The 21,250-nt window shown below is 45.8% G+C and overlaps 2 protein-coding genes across 4 annotated transcripts; both read right to left on the bottom strand.

Annotated features, from left to right (window-relative positions):
- Positions 1 to 126: 126 nt before the first annotated feature.
- On the bottom strand, positions 127 to 12,344 carry BUB3 (BUB3 mitotic checkpoint protein). Of its 3 annotated transcripts, none has more exons than XM_047760843.1 (8): positions 12,215 to 12,344; positions 11,574 to 11,768; positions 10,747 to 10,816; positions 8,080 to 8,231; positions 5,453 to 5,611; positions 3,202 to 3,379; positions 2,738 to 2,954; positions 127 to 1,738 (listed from the first exon to the last, which is right to left on the bottom strand). In XM_047760843.1, the coding sequence occupies exons 2-8, from the start codon at positions 11,766 to 11,768 to the stop codon at positions 1,723 to 1,725; spliced, it is 987 nt and encodes a 328-aa protein (XP_047616799.1). In that variant the 5' UTR covers positions 12,215 to 12,344; the 3' UTR covers positions 127 to 1,722. The 3 variants fall into 3 exon arrangements, with proteins under 3 accessions (XP_047616799.1, XP_047616800.1, XP_047616801.1); XM_047760844.1 differs by having other exon boundaries at positions 127 to 484; XM_047760845.1 differs by lacking the exon at positions 12,215 to 12,344 and having other exon boundaries at positions 127 to 484; positions 11,574 to 11,770.
- Positions 12,345 to 16,012: 3,668 nt separating this feature from the next.
- Positions 16,013 to 18,574, bottom strand: HMX2 (H6 family homeobox 2). Its single transcript, XM_047762453.1, has 2 exons — positions 18,070 to 18,574; positions 16,013 to 17,121 (listed from the first exon to the last, which is right to left on the bottom strand). The coding sequence occupies exons 1-2, from the start codon at positions 18,335 to 18,337 to the stop codon at positions 16,568 to 16,570; spliced, it is 822 nt and encodes a 273-aa protein (XP_047618409.1). The 5' UTR covers positions 18,338 to 18,574; the 3' UTR covers positions 16,013 to 16,567.
- Positions 18,575 to 21,250: the final 2,676 nt, after the last annotated feature.

Here is a 21,250-nt window from a genome sequence, read left to right as displayed (position 1 = left end):
GAGGCAGTGTGGACCTAAAGGTACAATGTCATCCCCACCAGGCCCTTGATGAAGGGAGTTTTGCTTTACAGAAGCCTCTTTACGAAGTAAATTACATTAATTACCAACATTTAAAAACATCCAACATTTAAGGGTTCTGAATCTCTGATTTATTAGACAGCATGGAAATAACAAGTTTAGGTTATTTTACAAAAAGAGCTCAAGCTGCTCATACACAGCAACCGGGCTTGCTGGGGAGAGTGCGGGGGGGGGACAATTCTTCAGACTACTGCACAAGGACACAAAGGCTCCTCATCCTACACAGAGTTGGGATGAAAAGGGCACACAGACAAGTTTTGCTAAGACAGAAAACAGAGAAATCCACATACTAAGCAAAGTGTCCACAATGACTATAACGCACCCCTTAGGGGATAAGCATGTATTTGTAGGAAGCAAAACAAAGCTTTCCATAGAGAAACCACTTTCACGAGACGATTAGGTGGACCTGCAATGAAGAAAATACATTTCAAAAGATGGGTTCAGGCTTACACTCAGTTTTCACTGAAATACTTCAAAAAGAAAAATAAGGCCTTTCTCTGTATCAAAAGAATTTTTTAAAAATACATCATGGATAAAATAAATTTCAGTAAAGGTCCAAGTCCCGTTCAGAAACATACATGTGTGAACAATACAAAGAAAAACCAGCAAGTGTGACAACAAGAATACTACTTGGAACTACCTAGAATAGGCCAAGCTAAGTTCATGTTCTGCTTCAGGGCATTACATTGAAATGAATCTCATTCTCACTATAATTTTTTTCTTTTTAACCTTAATCAGCTGCGGCTGGGCAACTGAAATGGACATGAGAACTATATAAATGTCAGAGAAATATGTAAACCTCATTAATGTTTCCAAAAATTCATTTAGAGATAGAAACAGGTCCAAATAGATGCCTGTCTAAATGTACTGCAATTACGTTACAATTATTTTTCCAAATACACAGATATGCTCTGTCTTTTCTCAGCTCATTACTGACTCAAACAATTTGCCCTTCTGGGATCAATTGTTTGCTAATAAATAATTGTTTACAGTCACAAAATGATGTTAGGAGGTTTTCTTATTAGTTTTCCTTCTGCACCCTAATAAGATTGAAAACGAGCTGATTCCCCAGAGTCTAACCTTAACCTCGCTTTGTTTCACAGCCCAGGAAATGATGACCCATCTGCTTCAGAAAATAATGGACGGCCAAGAGGAAATATTGTTTAATTGTAGATTAACCTCCTCATGAGGCAGTCTGAAGCAGCTTTAGAATTAGCAACTATAACCAGCAAGAGAAACAAATGGCTCAAGAGCCTTTTTCTCTACCATTTAAGGTCCAGAAAGAATGCAAAGCAGGTTTTATTACCTATATTTATTTACAAATACTTATGTCCACAATGAAAAATCACCAAGGTCAAAACTGATTCTCAAATGTACAGTCACTGCCCTCCAATTCTGTTTGCCCAAATACCTTTAAATGCAGCAAACCATCAAACCATCTCATGTACTAAAGCAAGTGTTTGTTTAAAAAAAAAAAAAGAAAAAAAAAACAATAAAAACCTCTTTTCCATTATTTTCAGGTTCTTAAAATATTAAAATTTAAAATTTTCCCTGTTTTCTTTGTTTAATAGTAATAAATCCACCATTGGGGAGTACGAATTGTTTTATTATCATCAACATGGCACTTAAGTAAATGAAATCTTGTCAAGTACATGGTGACCTACAAGTTCAAAAGAAAAAAGAACAGCATGAGATCAAAATGGCCGGCCAGGACAAGAGATACAAAAGTGAGAGATTAAATGCAAACACAGCCCTTTATCCAACAGGCTTCACATGCTAAGTCTTCTCTAAAGGCAAATCTATAAAAGTATATACATGATATTGAATATTTAATACTCTGCCCCCTCTCAGGGACTCAACTAATTTTGCAAGGGCACGCTATACCATTTTAATTCAGAAAAGTGTACGAATCCTGAAAACATTCAGTTATTCCATAAATATTTACTGAGGACGTCTTTCCAGGGCCTGAGTAGAGAGGGAAAAGGTACAGGACAGGGACACTTGGGGTTGGTGTTTTATGGTTAAACTAGTGCCCATGTCTCAGTTTCCCCTTAAGCCTGCCTGGTGTGGATAATTAAGAAAAAAGCTTTGCCCTATGTACCAAAAAATGTAAATGGTTTCTCTCTGTCAACAGTTACAAGCAAGAGCCAAAGACATTTATGAAAATTTTGAAACTAAGGAAATCTGCCATTCCAGGCAAGGCCATATTACTCTGAATTTCCAATAAGACCCGAAGGTCATTCATTTTGTGTAAATATTAAAGAAACAACCTCTGTGGAGAGGAAAGATTTTTGGCAGTTCAAATTCTTAAATATCTTAAATAGGATTTGCTAAAATAAATTATTCTTGAATTCCTCAACTTAATTTTGAAGCAATGAGCTAGCAATAACTCCAGAGATTCAAATAATAGTGCCTATTCAAGAAGAATGAGAGTTTGACATTCTTCTCTACAAAACAACTAGGCACAATTTTATCCATCAGACGTCTATCAACCTACGGATATTGAAAGCTTGGGAGAACAAGATAAAATCAACTCCAGCCCTACACTCAGCTGTAATATCGAGCAGGCAGCAACAATGCTATTCATGAATTTAGAAAAATTAATAAATCCTGGGTTGAATGCAAAAAAAAGGCTCAAATACAGGTGAAGCATACTCACTTGGGTTTTGTTTCTGCATCTGTCACTTGGCGAATGAAGATACCATCTTCGGGATGTTCTGTGTCATCCATTTCATACATATAAGATGATGCTATAGCAAGTGTGGTCCCATCATTACTGAAGGCAAGTGATGCAATGCTGGTGGGGTACCGATGGAATTGGCACAGTCGCTTTTTGTTAAATGGATCCCAAATATTAACAAATCCATCAGAACCACCTGCAGGTAATTTCAAAATGGTTCTCAAAAGCAGATACAAAAACAACCATTCTCTTAATGGTTAATTTTTAAGGTCACAGAAGTTACATTCTCCCCAAAGAGTACGACACCAGATTTTTTTTCCCTTAACTATCATAAAAAGTAAGCACAACTTTTTAAAACTCTAACCAAGCACACACTTGACGTGTTCAGTTAAAAGCAAAATGACACTATCTTAATAATTAGAAGTTAGCATGCCATACTCTACCTGTGGCAAAAGTATTATGGATATTGTGAAAGGAGATGGCATTCACTGGGTAAATCTGCTCAATGTTGTTTTCCTTTAGTCGGTGACACTTGAAGGCATACTTCTTCTTCTGAACCTCAGGGCTTGGGTCCAAGTACTCAACTGCCACTCGGCCTTCAATGGAGCTTAATACATAACCCTGCCAAGAGGGAACCAGAGGACGAAAATGGTCAATCCAGCTTCCAATACAAGGCATGGATTCCCAAATTCAACCCAAACTAAAGAAAAGTGATTATTTTTAAAATGGAAAGAGAATATGACCAGGTTTTAACTGAGTGTTAAGCTGTAGTAACATGATTAAGATGATTCCAGAAGTTTAAGAACACTTGTACGTGTTTTATTAAAAATAAATAAGGCTACCATCACTTGCTTTCTTCACTCTACACATTGCACTAAAAAACATCTAGTTATTGAATTCCCTTGTGTACGGCAGGTTAAGGTTCCAGCTTGTCACTGCTGTGGCTATGGTACAAGTTTGATTCCTGGCCCAGGAACTTCCAGTTGCTGCAGGCATGGCCAAAGGGGGGGAAAAAACACAACAAGTTGTTATTTTGTCAAACCTCAACAAGGATTTTTTTTTTTTTTTGTCTTTTTGCCTTTTTGAGGGCCGCTCCTGCAGCATGTGGAGGTTCCCAGGCTAGGGGTTGAATCAGAGCTGCAGCCGCTGGCCTACGCCAGAGCCACAGCAACGCGGGATCCGAGCCGCGTCTGCAACCTACACCACAGCTCATGGCAATGCCGGATCCTTAACCGACTGAGCAAGGCCAGGGATCGAACCTGCAACCTCATGGTGCCTAGTCGGATTTGTTAACCACTGCGCCATGATGGGACCTCCCTCAACAAGGATTTTAAGGTGTTTCAGTATCATTTATTCATTGTCCTGTCCAGAAAGGGACTCAAATTTGTTCTAAAAGTTGGAATATACTTTTCTTTGCTCTATGCCTCCTCACTTCTAACAACTCTAAAAAGAACTGTCTCCTTATGGGAGGGGAGGGGGGAATCAACTGGAAAATCAGCCTTCCATCTCAGTCATCCTGTCTCCTGCACTTAATTACACAAACAGATTTTCAGCAATGATCAAAAGTGATTTATAATTTCAAACCTTTTCTCACCTTTTTTGAAGTAGCATAGCCAAGAAAATAAGAAATGCAGATAAATATGAAACCTATATTTTATTTCTTTAGTTTTTCAAAGTCTTCAAGGTATAAAAAGATTTATTCCTGAAAAACTACTTATATAGGACAAAAAAAATCAGTAAAACATTATTTCTAGTTAAATTTCCATTATAAACTAGAAATAAACGGACAAGAAAATTTTAGGTACAGGACATGATAATATTCACAAATGCAAGCATGTTTTAACCATGTATTTAAATCTCTCAAGTTTCGAATAACGGCAATTCTTTATCTTCAATGAAAATTTACAATATCCTGAGAGCTGGGATCTAGCCTTCTGAGCCTTCTGAAAGACTAGCCTTCTGAGATAAAGGGCTAAGAGAATAACTCACATAACTGATTCAAGCTCCCAACCAGTGAAAGACAGCCATGAGATTCAAAGGCATCTGCTGTTTTTAATGACTTTTCCCCTGTAACATTCTCAGAGCAGCTGACCCCACCACCAGATCTCCTTTGAACTTTTAAGAATTTGGAGGGTAAAGGGGCTCAAACAAAGTGTCATCTCATCTGGCAATGATGATGGAAGGGTGACCCTTGGTCACTAAGAGTTAGTCACTATATGAGGAACAATGCCTCTCTAATCTCGATGGCATTATTATTACTATTTTTAATCCAAATTCCACTATCAGACTGGCTAAAGAACTCTATCAGTATTAGGGTTATAAAGAGGTTAAAAAAGAAGAGAACAGCAAATGCCATAATCCTAAATTTCCAGATCTCAATTTGAATCTACTGCTTTATAAATCAAGATATCTGCAAAACTCTCTTTGATTTCTGAACACCTGTCAGGCATCCTGGACCAGGATCACCAAAGAATCAGAAAACCTCTATTCAAACCACTTAACCTCTCTGAACGTCAAAGCTCTCTCTAAAACTGAGTTAACAAACTGTTTTTTAACACAAGGCTGTTGAAAATCTAACAGCAAATGCTAAATCACCACTCAACAAAAGCAAAGCTTTAAAGGCAGTGACCAAATCATCAGTACATAAGATCACATCCTCTCCTGATTTCCAAAGCAGGGGGAGGAGGTCAGTACCTGCTTGTTTGGAAACGCCCGTATGCAGCGAGTCTGGTACTTCAGGCTGGACTCCCGGCGCTGCTGCACGTAGCCCATGTTCCGCAAGTCCCACACCAACACTCTGCGGCCGGCAGTGCCCACAATCAGCCGGTCTCCAGACACTGAGAGGGTGTACACCTTTCGAGAAAGACCAAAACTTGCTAAAAATCATTTACTTGCCTGAAAATGGCTCTTCGCTCCAAAATGAAGTCCACTAACATAAAACTATTAAAAGTTAGCTGATCAAGTTCAGGGATACCAAATTTTAACTACTACACTTACACAAACCAAGTAAAATCAGCACAAAATAATAAATCCAAGATATTTGTAATACTCAGCCAAGTATCACACAATGCACGTTCTAATTATTTGAAGACAATTCTCTTCATTACTAATACAAATTAAATTACTAAACAAGTCTTACAACCCTGTTGTTTCATTTAGTGACAATATAAAACTGTAACAATACTCAAAAAAGGAGATAATAAAGCCATAAAATAACTCAAGATCCCTTTCAATGGGTTTCCGGCTTTTCATAAAATAATCATTTCCAAAGTTGTTTTTCTAAGACCACCTTATGGAAGATTTCATGATGTAACTCTAAAAATCTTGACTTTCCCAGCTGTCATACTGAATAAACAGGCCTTTCCAGGAAGAGTGAGAGAGCTATCATTAATTAGCTGTTTAGTTGCGTTTGGTGGCATATGAACTCAAAATTAAAAGACAAGGATAGAGGTCTGGCATATGACAAGGCAAAGTCTTGTGTCCTGACGTCATACTAAACACTCAAGACAATTATCTGTAGGGAAAATTTAAAAAGCATTTTATCCTCTAAAGCATCTATTTTTTCCAATTCCTTTTCTTCAGTATTAAAACAACTTCCACAAAAAATTCCCTTATAATAAATCACAAAATTTCCTGTAAACAAGCATTTTAAAATTACTTATTTTCAAGTATGCTATCTGGAGACTAAATAGAGATGACAAATTCATGAAAATGATGGCAAAATGTATTTTCCTAATCATGTTAAATCATTTTTTTAAAATTCAGACTTCAGGTGTGTAACTGTGCTCTGTTCATTACTTTCAATTAATAAGCAACTCTCATCTAATTTAATATTTTAAACTCTGAAGCACTATAAAAAATGAAGAGGCCCCATAACACAGTAAGACATCTCTTTAACATTCAGGAATTAAACCTTATGGTTACTAATCACTAATATGTTAACAATACACCACCAGCCAAAAAAACAAATTAGGTTTAACAACGTACCAACCCGAAAGTCTCTAAAATCTAGCCTTAAAATTCAACTAACTTGACCAAAGGAAAAACAAGGAAGGAAAAAAAAATCCAAACAGTAGATTTACTACAAGCTTATTTAAATAAGAGAAACACTAAGATTTACTACTCTTTATTCAGAAAACATGATGCTTGTAGGAAAACAAAAATTAACCTAAGACATTTAAAAAACGCAGAATCAGAAAGAGATCAATTTATAACGGTACAATCCGAATGGGAATTTTATCTTAAATCTTTACCATACAGGTGACACACAAGCTTCCAACAGCGCTTTCTGTCCTCACGGATCGTAAATCAAGTAAAAACACTGTCATGCTCCTGACTAGGTATATACATTTATCAAAGACAGTATTAAAAAAAGTGACATAATGAACCTTGCTGAACCAATAAGCAGCTTGATTCAGTGTGGCTGTCCATTATACGATATTCTGTCAGCAATTTATCACAGCTCTTAACATGTTACATACAACCATAAATCAAAACTAGAAACAATGCAATTATTTTATTCTGAACAAAGGTCTTGCCAGGAGTAGATCCGACTGTGATGTGACAAAAATAATGGCTCTTTGGATGCACTACAGTATATAATGATGGCTAACAGGAACTGAACAGTATATTTACAGTGAGGAAATAAGAGTCAAGTGAAAGATACCTTTAAACTGCTAAAACAATCAGTCTTCAAAATTAACTACCACCTGATAAAGTCCGACGAGGATACAGGGAGAATGCTCAATTACACTCTCACTGCATAGATCAAAAGGTTAGACTCATACACGAAGTTTTGGTTTTAAGCAGCTTTGTTCACTACAGCTTTCACACCGTATCTGTCAGTATTAAAAATAAATAAATGGTAGAAGCCAGGGAATACAAGACATCTTTTTTACCAAACTTCAATGATAATCCATTCCACCCTCTTAACAGATGACTCAAATGGTTTTAAGTGAAAACGAGGGATGCTCCTTCCCACTTGCTGGTGTGGAGACATCAAAGCCAATTAAAGGCAAAGGAACAGTCTTTGCTGAATGACTTCTCGGAGAAGTTCCTTCTCAGTCCTAGAATTTAAAGCACTAACAATACACCCAAGTGAGTTTATAGCTAGTGCTATCTAAGACAAATAAGACGACCGACAGAGAAGACTTGACCAAAATACCAAAATTAATTTTTATTCACATCAATATATTTCTATTTAGTTGGGTTGTAAAACAGACTCATCAACTCCTAACCTCTAAACATAATACTCACTAAACATTTACCAAGTCAAATCATCCCAAGGACCATAACTCCTGTTAGGAACATAAAGAGCCTACCTTTTCAGGCTGAGAAAAGGTCCCAGCATTACAAGGGGTTCTGGGATCCCACAATTTAACTGTCTGATCCCAGCTCCCAGTAACCATCACATTCACTTCTGGACAATATTCAACACATCTGATAGGGGCATCATGGGTTCCAACAAGATTTTCTGTAGGAAAAAAACAAACACCGAGATTTACTAGTGAACAACAGAAGGAAACATTCATTCTGCTGTAATGAATCTGCTTCCACCAAATGGATGGAAATATCTACACAAAGAAGAACGTCTCCATCACTACAAAGAGTCATCCATTCATCTCTGTCCACTTTGCAGTGCAGAGCTTGATTCACTGGCATGGTACATACCAAAGGCTGACTTAAATTTCAGATTACATTAAAATGGTGGCATATGTTATTTCCTTCACTTGATTCTACCTTGCCTCAAATGAGGAACCTTGTTGAACTCCATAGTTCTGACTGTATCTAGTGCAGGTTCTGACACATAGTAGCTGCTTAAGAAATACCTGTTGAATGAGCAAATGAGTGAAGAACTCTGGTCGTATAGATCTGAATAAAATTTATCACCTCAGGTGTTCCCTCCATGGCTCAGCTGGTTATGAACCTAACTAGTATCCATGAGGATGCAGGTTGGATCCCTAGCCTCGATCCCTAGCCTCACTCTGTGGGTTAAAGGATCCTGCTGTGGGTTGTCACAGATTGTAGACCCAGATCAGATCCGGCGTTGCTGTGGCTGCGGTGCAGGCTGGCAGCTGCAGCTCTGACTGACTTGACCCCTAGCCTGGGAACTTCCATTTGCCACAGGTGCAGCCCTAAAAAGCCAAAAAAATTTAAAAAATAAAATGTATCATCAAATTAAGCTGGTGTTTCTAAGAAACTTATTTAAGCAATAACAGGATTATCTGAAAACAGGCAGGGAGTCTTATGATTAATCCACTTGATTTTCATGATGAGTCAAATTTCCAATACAATTTCTTTCCTCTCAATTCCAACTCTTCACACTATCTCAAACTCATTCAGCTAACATGTACTAAATGTCTACGACATGCCAGAGTCCGCCCCACATGCTAAGGAAACAACAAAGAACAAAAAACGTGGTCCTGACCCTCAACTAAAAACTACTTGTTTAGGGCGTTCCCGTCGTGGTGCAGTGAATATGACTAGGAACCATGAGGTTGCAGGTTTGACCCCTGGCCTTGCTCAGTGGGTTAAGGATCTGGCATTGCTGTGGCTGTAGTGCAGGCCGACAGTTGTAGCTCCAATTGGACCCCAGCCTAGGAACCTCCATGTGCCACAGGTGTGGTCCTAAAAAGCAAAAAAAAAAAAAAAAGAAAGAAAAGAAGAAGAAAGCTACTTGTTTAAAAATATATCATTTAAGAGTTCCCACTGTGGCTCAATGAAAACAAATCCAACTAGTATACATGAGGATTTGGGTTTGATCCCTGGCCTCGCTCAGTGGGTTGGGGATCCGGCATATTGGTGAGCTGGAGCGTCTATCAAAGATTCAGCTCAGGTCCCAAGTTGCTGTGGCTGTGGCATAGGCTGGCAGCTGTAGCGCTGACTGGACCCCTAGCCTGGGAACTTCCATATGCCAGGAGTACAGCCCTAAAAAGCAAAAAAATTAAATTAAATTAAAAATAAAAATATATCATCTAAACTAGAAAATTATTTCATGAAGTTCAGCAATGACCTTCTGAGAATAAACAGCTAACTCCCTTAATTATGGTCTCTAGCATCAAAAATCTGGGTTTGGTTTTCACTGCTTTTTTTCCTCCTAAGTTTTCAAATAAGACCTAAACCTGCAAGCTAACTTACTATGTAGAATAAGCTGCTAGCAAACAAAACCAAACACCTGCAGTTATAGTACATGACAAAATGGCTTTCATAGAAAAGCCTCTTGTGATTAGGTTTTGTTTGGACAAGATATTGTGCCCATCCTCCCACTGTCCAATTCATCCTCATTTAGTCATATCTCGTGGCCTGCCTTGTCCTTCAAGTACATCTATGTCTAATGTGTGCATATACCCCCCCCGACACACACACACAACCCTTTACTAAAAAGCTCTGTATATTTGGGTTCCATTCCAAGCTCTATTCTGCTCCAAAGTCAACATAAAAATGTGGGTATTTCACATCTCTAAGAAAGAGTTTCATCTTGTCATTCATTCAATAAATGCAACTGAAGCATATTCTATGCTAAAACAATCACATAAGCTGGGTTAATATGGTACCTGACAGTTGGCTATTTTAAAATGTTAGATTTTTTAAAACCTATCTTCCTTCAGTGTAAACTAAATTAGCTTCTGAAAAGAGAACTCTGAAACATCAGTATTGTCCTACAGTAAGAAAATCCTATGGAAAGGTAGACCACTGCAGGATCCAATCCACTTCTGAGGACAAGAAAAGGTCAAATACTTAAGTGCCACTTCACGTACACACTTCGGATGGAGATCATGAGTTTTACTGATAAAATACATGCATACTATTTTGTGATCATAACAGTGATTTCAACAAAAAGTCCTAAATTCAAGTCACTATTACTTGTATCGAAGCAACTTAGGAATTAAGCAATTCAGGAACTACTTTTCTTAAATAAACATTTATAAGCAAGCAAAGTAAGCACTCATCAAGAAAATAATAAACTGATTAAAATGTGGCTACGTTACCTTGATCAGTATTCAAGTCATGCATTTTTAATTGATGGTCTAATCCCCCACTCCAGGCATGCGTTGGATCCTACAAGATAAAGTTTCAATTCATTCAAAACTTACAAAGCTATTATTTTTTGGGGGGGCCACACCAGCAGCATGTGTAAATTACCAGGCAGTGGATGGAACCCAAGCCACAGGAGCAATTGGAGGGGCTGGAGTGACAATGCCAGATCCTTAACCTGCTGTGCCACAAGGGAACTCGTAAAACTTACAGCACTTCAAAAAGTGTTTTTAAATTCCTGTTTCTACAGCCAACTATTTCCTTTACATTCAAGACGTACAACAACCTCAACATTAATTGCAGACAGAAAAAAACCTTCAAAAAATAGAACAAATAAGTGTTCTACACCGCTATGTCATCAAATTAAGAAAGAACTGTTCACCGCAGTGACCAAGAATAAACAAGCATTCCTAGTAGTTACTAACAAGCCTTCCCTTTAATAAGTCAGCCAAATTTTACTGTCTTCTTTTGAGTTTCAAATTCATTATGCCCAGAAAGTTTGCAGAGTTACTCCATTAGAAGCAAAGGGGAGAACGAGTTTCCGACATTTGCACGTCCCCAGCGCCAAAGAAAAAAAAAAAAGAAAAAGAAAGAAAGAAAGAAAAGAGAACCAAAAAAACAGTACCTGGGGCTCACGATGTGTGTTCGGGCAGAGGGAGTGGAGTTAGTGAAGCTGTACAAATAATTCCAAGACAAAAGCCCCTGCTCAACACTGGAAAAGGGACGCTATTAACAAAGGAATCTCATAAAATAAAAAGGGGGCAGGAGCGGAGACACCTACGTAGAAGGCGCAGTCCAGGACGGCGCCCGTGTGCTGGTACTTGAGCCGCATGGAGTTGGCCGGCACATCATAGAGGCGCACGGATGTGTCCCAGGAAGAAACCAACAGGAACTGGGAGGTGTTGGGGCTGAATTTCACCGAGGAGATGCCGTCCTCGGGTGGCTGGTTCAGCTTGAACTCGTTAGAACCGGTCATCTACGGAAAAAGCGCTCAGTGAGAGTCCCCAAGAATTCGGGTCGGGGGGCCGCACTGGCTGAAGGCCCGGTCGCGGGGGGGCGGGGGGGGCGGGGGGGGCGGGACCTGGGGAAGGCCGGCGACACCGCCTCTGCGCCTGCGCTCGGCCGGCCCGCCAGCCAGGGTCGGGCCTCACCGCCACCCCCCCACCGCCCCTCTAACGCGCCCCTCTTAAGCTCACGCCACTGCACCCCAAACTCTAGCCTTCGGTCTGGCCCGCCGCACCCCTCCCCGCCGCGGGCTCCCGCACGCCCGCCTCTCCAACAAGGCCTGCCGCCCCGAATGCTCCTAGAATAAAGGAAGAGCTATACAAGCGAAACCGGTTCCCAGAGGACGGCTCCGCCAGCCCTAGGCCCCAGGAGTTTCCGGGGAGTTCACTTCTGCGCCCGGCTACCATCTCCCGCTACCTTGGGCTCCCTTCAGAAGCAACTTCGCCGCCGCTCGACACCGCCCGCCACCGCCGCCGCCGCCGAGCTTCCCTCGCCGCACTCGCGGGCCGGGCGAAGGAGGCGGAGTAGCTGCTCCAGCCTATGCCTGCCATTGGCTGATTTCAAACGCCAACGCCTCACTCTAGGCCGCCGATAGGTCTGCCCGAAGGCGGGAGTAGGTCAACCCAGTCAACCTCTTCCGGCTCAAAGGCGAACCACGGACTTTCCGATCACGTGATCTCGTTTCACCACTAGGCTGAAACACCCACGCCGGTCCTGGACAAGTGAAAACTACAATTCCCAAAGAGCATCGCGCCAAGGCAGCGCTCACGCTCTCTTCTGTCCTTATGTGCACGCTGGGAAATGTAGTCTCCTCGGGGGCCCACGCCCTAGTAGTCTCCTGAATAGCAAGCGGGAAAGATGCTTTTTCTAGTTTGACTCTTGGCGCCCTCTCCACCTCAGTTAATTTCTCACGCGCAATAACCCCATTTTGGTCAGTACTTTTATAGAGCTAAATTAGTCTCCCTTCCACTGGACGTACATATGCCCATGAAGTGAACCAAAAATTGGAATGGGGAAATATTTGCTCTAATCAATTGCGTATTTTCCCTACTTTTTTCTCCTGGAATTTCCACCTATGAACCAGGGTCTCACATTTACCACTGTCGTAAGATCTGCTGACTTCAGAGAAACTCATCCTTATTTATACTCTTCTTTGTCTCTTCATTCCATCTTTCTGCAAACATTTATTGAGCACCCAGTGTGTGCCAGGCCTGGTGAGAGACTGGAAATGTGCATTAATCAGACCATTGCTTGCTCAAGGAACTCTGTCCAGGAGGTTGAACAGACTGGGGAACAAACACTCACAATGTATTAAAGCGCAAAAGCTTCTTTTAGACATATGTTCAAGTAGGGTCCTGAAATGATAGCTACAAGCTTCTCCCCATCTACCCCCCACCCCAACAACTCCCTAAACTTCCAGGTTAGGTTTGCTCTATTTTCTGTTTCTACAATCTTCCAGAAAGAGAAGAATCAAGAAGGTTGCTTCTGTATTAAGAAATAATTTGGCCTCCTTGAAAGAAATGCAATACTTAATTTATAACTAGAAGCTGCCACTTACTCTTGAATATCAAAGGCTCACTGAAGTTTTTCAATTTAATCCATGCTATAAGGTCTTTTTCACTATTTTACTATGTGATTTCGTATGAAGTGGGAAGAAATTGTTGAGCTTAAGGTGTTTACTTTCTAAGGTACCTTGGTAGAGAAAAAAGTGTTGTTGGTCCTTACACCATTCAAATACACAGACTCAGGTGCACTTCTCTTTATGAGTCTTGACACGGTCAACACACAACAACCACCCTTCTGCCCAGTGTATTGATGATATTCCAGCCAAAAGGACAGATCTTTGCCCTCCCTCCTCACCAGTCCTCATGCTTGGTTCTCTTTCAACAACTTAATGGCTAGGTTAAGAATTTTAAAGTGCAGTGCCTTGCCTCCACTCTAATTTTGGTTAAATAATTTTATCTCCAAATAATTTTATTTGGTTCCCTCTCCCAGTTGTTTATTTAATTCTACTAGTGTTTCAAGATTCTGAGCATGAATTATCCGCTAATAAAATCTAAGTGTATTTCATTATCCAGTGTGTGTATGATTCAGGTCCCTCTGGGCATGCAGTTGCAGCCGGACTCGATTTGAGTTTTAAGAAACGTCAATCTTTTAAATCCAGTTTAGAGCCTGAAAGGAGGCTGATGATTTTGCTGATTATTCAAATGAATTGATAGTCCTGAGATAGGAAATCTGGCCACAATGGAGTCTTAAACATCATTTTAAATCCAAATGCAAAGCCGTGTGTGTGTGTGTGTGTGTGTGTGTGTGTGTACTTAGTTACCTATAAGAATGAGAAATTCCTAGAAACTAATCACACTGTTGGTTCGACCTTCGACTGTTAATTTCTGGATTATTTTTTTAAGTGAAATATCCACCATATGACATATTGGAAATGGGTCATCTCTAAAAAAAGGCAAAAGTCACTCTGCCATTAACTGCCTAGAGGAAAACACTTCCTACAAAAGAATTAAGACCAAGAAGCATATAACTATCCAATACCGTTAAAAAAAATCGTCTCTTTCAAAAAAAAAAAAAAAGTCGTCTGTTGAAATGCAGACAAAAATGATATGGATGAAACACTTCTATACAAGTAGTTCCTTGAAGGCAATGTGGTTATTTCTGCATGGAACATTCAAATAGTAACTTGAGAGGAAAAGAAAAATCTAAGGTGAGTCATCTGGAAAGATATAACTTCATTGAAATAAAACATGCATACCAAATAAACCAAAAGAAAACAGATCCAGTGTCGCTTTTGTTTTCTCTCTCTGACCAGCCAATATTTAGCATAGTTCTCACCAAGTCCTAGAGCACAGTAAATACTTATTGAATTGAACTCAGCTGAAATGAAATAAATGCAGTTGCTCTAAGAGCAGTGGTACATGTGTTCTTGCGTATCATCCTTCTGACATCATCTTGAAACAGACTGAATTTTATGAAATCTAACATGAGATGAAAAAATATATATAAAAAACCTCAAACAGAATCAGACGTAATACTGCAAGTCACATAGACGGTTTCAGCTATCCTTCATACATTCACAAAATGCAGACCATTTGGATGCCTCTCCGCTCAGAGAGACAGATCTACCATGCAAATATTCCCCTTCTAGACGAGGAGATCCAGCCTCCGCGCTGCTGACTCTGGGCACCTTTACACAGCCTAAGGAGTAGCCTGGAGCTGGAGGCCAGAGGACAAGGGAGGTCGCCCCACGTGACAACGAACTATCAGCTTTCTTCAAACTCAGGTTATCTTTTTCGCAATTCTCTTAGGAACAGGTGGCTGCGATCTAACACTGCGATTTGCATGACACCCGCGCGCGTCGGTTCTCTCCGTGCCGCACCCTCCCAGCCAGGGCTCGGCAGCAGGTGTTGGGGCGCGGAAGTCGGTGGGCTCGCAGATCGCGCTCCAAGGTTCCATTCAGTGCCAGCCGCCACGTGCTTGCCCGCGACCCGGCCACTTAGCCAACCACAATGCAAACCATAAACAACAAAACAGTGTGGGGAGGAGCTTTTGCCTCCCGCACTTTCTTTGCCTCTGGCCTCATCCCTCCTTAGCCAAAGTGCCGCCTTTCGGCTCCCTGTTCCCGAGCCGCGTGGGTCGCGCCACTGTGCCACCGGCTTGGCAACTGTGAGCGGCTGCTAGCCTGACGCGCCAAGCTGAAGGACGAGCAAAGCGGGCTCTGTACCTGGTCCAGGTAGCGCCAACCCACCTGTCCTGTGCTCTCAGAGAGGAGGCTCATGTCACAGATTGGACCACGTCTCAGGCGCCCTGCTGCTGCCAACCCCAAGGCGCTCCCAGTGCCGGAAAGAAGCTCCTTCTGGGAGGCAACCGCTTCAGCAGTGAGGCCTGCCTCCGCCCCCCTCCCACTCCCGCCCCCCTCTGTCCCTCTCGGGGACAGAGGGGACAGACCTGAATTCCGGCCGGGTGAGCCCCAGTCCGTGTAGGGACTATGGGCACCAGTGAGTCTAAGCGGGTGCAACTCCAGTCCACTTGCTCCCTCTGCGACGCCAAGGTCCTGACCTTTAACCTCTGACACACATCCCCGCACCTGGTCCACGTGGGACGGGCCAGACCTCTCCCGACGCCCGCCTGCAAGCCCTTCCACAGAAAAGAGAAAAAACCCTGTGCGCGTTAGCACGCGGGACAATCAATTCCACCAAAGTTAGCAACGATGCTTAAAATGTTTTATTTTTTCTTTTTAAAAATATTTACAGATCTGAACTCTCCCCCTTTGGCCCCTACTCATCCTCAGGACAAGGGAAACGAAAAGAGGCGATGAGATAGTTGGTCAAAGCCTCCAAGGGCTGGCTTGGCCGGCCGCGTGTGCGTGTACATATATACAGGTGTATATATGGGGAGAGGAGTGTACCTGGTTTGCTGGGTTTGTTTTTTTTTTTTAATTTTTTTCCCTACCAATCCATGTGAATCTGGCCGAAATTCCCTTTCCCACCAACCACCCGAGAACAGCCCCTCCGAAATGGTTTTCAAAATGTATTGGTTCGTTGGGGGTGAAAAAGCAGATGATCTGGCTGGAAGGATGCCGATAACTACCAGAAACAATCAAAACAGAAAGTAGGGCAGAGGCCATAAATAAGAGATAATGAATACACATGGTGTATTTCGTAATATTTCTGGAAACACGCCGCCCGGTTCTGGATGGGGGACCGCCCGCGCGCGCGCCAGGCTTGCGGGGAGCGGGCGGGCGGCGCGGGGCCGGCGGGAGGCTCAGTAGTCGAGCTTGTTGTAGAGGTTGTAGAGCGGTAAGGCCGAGAGGTTGCTGCCGGGGTAGTAGAGCGGCGCGGGGAAGGCGAGCGAACGCGGCACCGGCACGCGCAGCAATGAGCTGTCCCGGAACACGAGCGGCATCCCCACCAGAGTCTGCGCCGACGCGTGCGCCATGTTGGCCGCCTCCAGCTCGGCGGAGAGCTGCCGCTTCCACTTGTTGCGGCGGTTCTGGAACCAAGTCTTGACCTGGGTCTCGGTGAGCTGCAGGCTGGAGGCGAGGCAGGCGCGCTCCGAGCTGCTCAGGTAGCGCTTCATGTCGAAGGTGGACTCGAGCTGGTACACCTGGCTGCGCGAGAAGACCGTGCGCGTCTTCTTCTTGGCCGCGCCCGCCTGCCGCTCGGCGCCGCCGTCCCGCGGCCGCTCGGGCCCAGGCGATGGCGAGCCCGCGGGCAAGAGCCTCTCTTTCTCTTCCTTAAAGTCCGGGTGCGACGAAGAAAGAAAAGGCGTGCGCTCCGAGCTCGCCGGCCCGGCACCTCCACTGCCCTTGGGGGTACCTGGGGAGTGAGAAAGACAGGAAGGCCATGGAGTTGGGGAGCCTCAGACACCCCCCACCACCACCACCACCTCTGCTGTTGACTGGCGCCTGCAGCCTTGGGCCCGTCTTCCTTGGTCCCGACCCCTTCCTCTCCTCCCTCTCGATGAAACCCAAAGCCCAGCACCTGGCTTTTGAAAAGCAACAGGAGAGGGACCCAGCTACTTCGAGTCTGGGGTCCCTGTGCGACCAGCTTCGTGAAAGGACGTGTGGCAACAGGGGGAGGGTGTCTGGAGGGGAAACATTAGCATCATGTTCAAAGATGATTTTGCCTTGTAGTAACTGAGCTGGAAGAGTTCCCCGAACTTTATAGGGTGGCATCGTTTCACAGGCCGTTTGTTCGGAAATCACACTAAGGACTAACGCAGGGCTCCCCTCGGTCAGATGTTGTAAAGAGGAACCATCTCTGAAAGGCACCATTGTCAATCATCTTGGAGTGCTAATCATTCCGAGGAGGAGGAGGAGGAGGAGGAGAGAGGAGCAGAGGTCGAGGGAGGGAGGGAGAGAGAAGAAAAAGACGGTGAAAGGCGCTGAGAGATTAGGGTAGAGACAGAAGGACCGCTCAGACCCGACTTCCAGACCTCGTGTGCAAAGTATCCGAAGTGCAAAGAGGATACCGAGGGCAGGGCCGTGTGTGCGACCAGCCCTGTGCCCAACCCACGATGGTACACTCTCCCTCCAACCCAACCTTTTCCAAGACCGCGCCGCGGGATGTCTGTGTTCCCAGTTTCTTCCCCAGCGCCCCCGGGGCGGAGGAATCAGCACCGCGCGCGCGTCTCCTCCCCTCTGCCCGGGACCCCGCGCCGCCGCCGCCGCTCTGGACAGAGGGGACCGGACACCAGAGCCCCGGCGCAGCTTCCCTCCCCTAGAACTTGCTCGCGGCCGACCCCGGGCGGTGTGCGATCCTTACCCAGGCAAGGAAAGGGGATGGGGGGGTGGTGCTTGGGGCCAGGCTCCTTGGGGCCGAGCGGGTCTGGGCAGAAGCAGGCGGGTGCCTTCCAGCCGTCGTCCGGCTCCTCCTCCTCCGAGGACACGGACAGGCTGCGCTTCCTGGCTGGCCAGCCGGCGGGCTCCCGTGGCGTCTCCGAGGGGCCCCCGCCCAGGATGGACTGAATGGTGAAGCTGGAGACGCCGCCGGCCGCCGGACACCCCTTGCCCGCATCTTCCTTGCTGCCCATCCTGGGTTCATAAGAAATCGGAGGAAACCAAGAACTCCCTTTAGAGACGATCTGTATGGAAGGTGGTGCAGGCAGGCAGGCTTGGGGGGAGGGGCGGGGAGGGGAGCCAGGGGGAGGGGGGCGGCGAGACTGGCGAGGCGTCCCCTCCGTGCGAGGGACACACGGGCACCGGACAGCTGCTCTGGGGTCCCTGCCCGCCCGGCTCTGGGTGCGCCCGCCCAGCCCCGGCGCGAATGCCCCTTCCTTGCCCGCTAGCTCGCCGGGTCTCCGGCGGCGCGGAGGTGGCGCGGCCTCATTTGCATAGAGGTTACCGGGACGCGGCCAATGGCAGCGCCGCCGAGTGGCCCCGGAAAATTTCAAAAACCCAAACCGAGCACACACACCGGTGCTCCGCGGAGCGCGCAAAGAGCCCGGAGGGCATCTGCTGTGTCTAACCAGGGATAGCTTGCACCGAAAGCAGTATAGGTCCAATCCATGTTCCTAGCCTGTGTGATGACTCCGATCGCTCGGACTCTGGCCCTCTCAAGGGGCAAAGCTGGAGCGGCCGTTCGCCTCCCTTAGTCGACGGGTCCTCCAACCCCCAAGAAGGCTCACACGGACTGCTCCAGGACCCTCCCCAAGCCTCTCACCTCTTCTCGCCTGGGCAGGCAAGCAGGGCTGGCACCCCACGGAGAGCTGCGCCCCGCGCGGGAGGCTGGGGGTAGGGAGGGGGTTAGGAGCATGCGCCTCGGAACTAAGGCTCTTCCAGGGAGCTTAACTGAGAGGCCTGGGAGCAGACTTCTGCCCTTCCCCGCCTACAGAACCCACCCCTATCACCCGCCCAACTAGGCTGCCAGATCCTTGCAGATAGGAGGAGCTAAGCCCTAGATCTTGTTTCAAGAGATCTGGGTTCAAGTCCCATCACCATCACTTACATGCTTCGTGAACTTGGATAAGTCAAGTCCTTCTCAGAGCTTCACTGCCTTCCTAAGTGATATGAACTTCTCATCAGCATCGTCTCCCCTTCAACTGTTTTGAGGAAGGCCTTAGGTCGGAGTAAAAAAGCACCCGAAAGCCTAGAGGCACTAGGAGCTCATAGTAGGTATTTTGTAAACCTTTGCTGAAAAGCCCAAAGCTCGCCCTCCTATTCCAAAAGTGGTTCTCGTTTTTTAGGCAAATATTACAAGCCCAGGAATTGCTGCAAAAAATAGAAGCTCTTTGCTCCGGGGAAGGAGAAGAGAAGGAGATGAGAACAGGGTTCTAAACATAGTTTTAGAATTAGACAAAGTCTCTTCAAATGGCTAGGTGACCTTGGACGGGTACCTAAACTTTCTAAGTCTCAGTTTCTTCTTTCCTAAAATTGAGGCAAGAAGGAAGGACTGACTCCCAGAAGTTGTATGAGGCCAAAGTGCCCAACTCTAAGCCTAGAATGCCTTCGACGCTCAATTAACCCTAGTTCCCCCCCTCATCCTCACCACCCCTTCAAAGTCCTCGCCCTCACCGTTTTAATTCCCAGATCAGCTGTTGCTGGATGTGGAACCCGCCTGGAGCGGGCAAAACGTTTGGGGGGAGGGGGGCGAGGGGCACAGTAGTTTAAACAAGCTTTGAGGAATGGAAGGTGAGACAAGGCCCCAAGCCTCTCTTGCAACCCCACCCCTTGGGTCTGGGGCCCCAGGACTGCTCGATCATACAATCCCAGGAGCCCTGACCCTAGGGTGCCCACCTAATGCAGCCAAGGGTGGGAGGAGACTCTGGAATCCGTCCCCACAAATGTCCAGACTCTGCACCATGACGGTGCAGTTCCCTCCTCACCCGCGCCGCGCCCGGGTTATTGAGTAAAGCGCTTATAATATCATTAGCCGCGGTGAGTTACCGACTGCAGCCCTACCCGTGGCAGAACCTCTCCCTACTTAACTCCTCGAAGGGCTCGTTAATGGGCTAATTGATTAGGAGTCGTTGGCGCAGCCGGGGCAGGGGCAGGCGAGGGGGCGAGGGGGCGGCGGGGGGGCGCAGAGGCTGTGAGCCACGGCCCGGGGAGCCCGGCGAGGGGCAGGTGCCGGCCTCCGTCACCGCATTAACCTCTTCAGGGCTCGGCGACGGGGTCGAGACACATTACAAATGGTCAGCTTTAATCATGGTGTCAGCTCATTAACCCGGAAGGACCTGGTGCTGAAATACAATTTGGGCGTCCTCTTCTGCACGACCGCGGCGCGGACTCGCGGGCCACGTCACAGCCCGTCCCGCGCGTTCCCGCACGGCTGGGGCTAGAAGGGGCATCCTGGAAGGAAAACACCCGACTCTCACCCACCCGCCACCCCTCCGGCTACCTCCAGCACCCTGAGCGGGCGCTGTCTCCCTGAGGCCACCCCGCAGGAAATTGGCCAGCCTGGCAAGCTGAGCCTGCCCTCCGCTGCGGAGGGCATTGGTTGAACCCTTCTTAGCTAGCAACCCGGAATATTCTAAGAGCATGCGATTATTTTTTAATCCTGGCAGCAAACCTGTGGTGCAAGGGAAACTGAGACTAAGAGGGGGAGAAAGGAAGACGCCCAAGATCTTTCAACTGCAGACACCAGGCCCTTGGGAAGGGGAGAAGGGGCAAGGGGGCGAGGAGCAAGGAGCGGGCAGGCATTGGTATTGAGCTTAGGCTGCAGGGAAAACTGTGAGGACCTCCCCTATTCAGGACTGCGCAGGGACAGATGTTTGGGTGGAATCAAGGGCCCACAGGGTTGGCCTCTGTCAGGGCAGTGACCAAGCGTGGCAGCAGCTAAGCGTCTGGGGTGGGCCTCAGAGAAGCAGCTCCTGGGCCCCGAATGGCAAGGGACTGGGGAGCCGACCCGTGCAGCCTGGCTTGAGGACTCTAAAGTAGGACACCGTGCAGCCTTGTGGACCCTCCCCCCCGCCCCCCACAGCACCACCCTCCGCGGGCTGGTTTGG

The sequence above is a fragment of the Phacochoerus africanus genome, chromosome 15 (assembly GCF_016906955.1).
Source record: "Phacochoerus africanus isolate WHEZ1 chromosome 15, ROS_Pafr_v1, whole genome shotgun sequence".
In the NCBI taxonomy this organism is placed as follows: domain Eukaryota; kingdom Metazoa; phylum Chordata; class Mammalia; order Artiodactyla; family Suidae; genus Phacochoerus; species Phacochoerus africanus.
Note: the sequence above shows the minus strand (reverse complement) of the source record. Positions and strands in the feature narration are given on the sequence as shown.

Bases quoted from the DNA above. Each gene is read 5' to 3' on its own strand.
- BUB3 (XM_047760843.1), bottom strand. From the start codon at position 11,768: ATGACCGGTTCTAACGAGTTCAAGCTGAACCAGCCACCCGAGGACGGC. The intron at 5,612-8,079 runs GTAGGCTCTTTA...CTTTCTCGAAAG, and splicing joins CCTTTTCTCAGCCTGAAAAG to GTGTACACCCTCTCAGTGTC. The intron at 3,380-5,452 runs GTACTGACCTCC...CCCTCTTGGCAG, and splicing joins GGGCGTTTCCAAACAAGCAG to GGTTATGTATTAAGCTCCAT.
- HMX2 (XM_047762453.1), bottom strand. From the start codon at position 18,337: ATGGGCAGCAAGGAAGATGCGGGCAAGGGGTGTCCGGCGGCCGGCGGC. The intron at 17,122-18,069 runs GTAAGGATCGCA...CTCACTCCCCAG, and splicing joins CATCCCCTTTCCTTGCCTGG to GTACCCCCAAGGGCAGTGGA.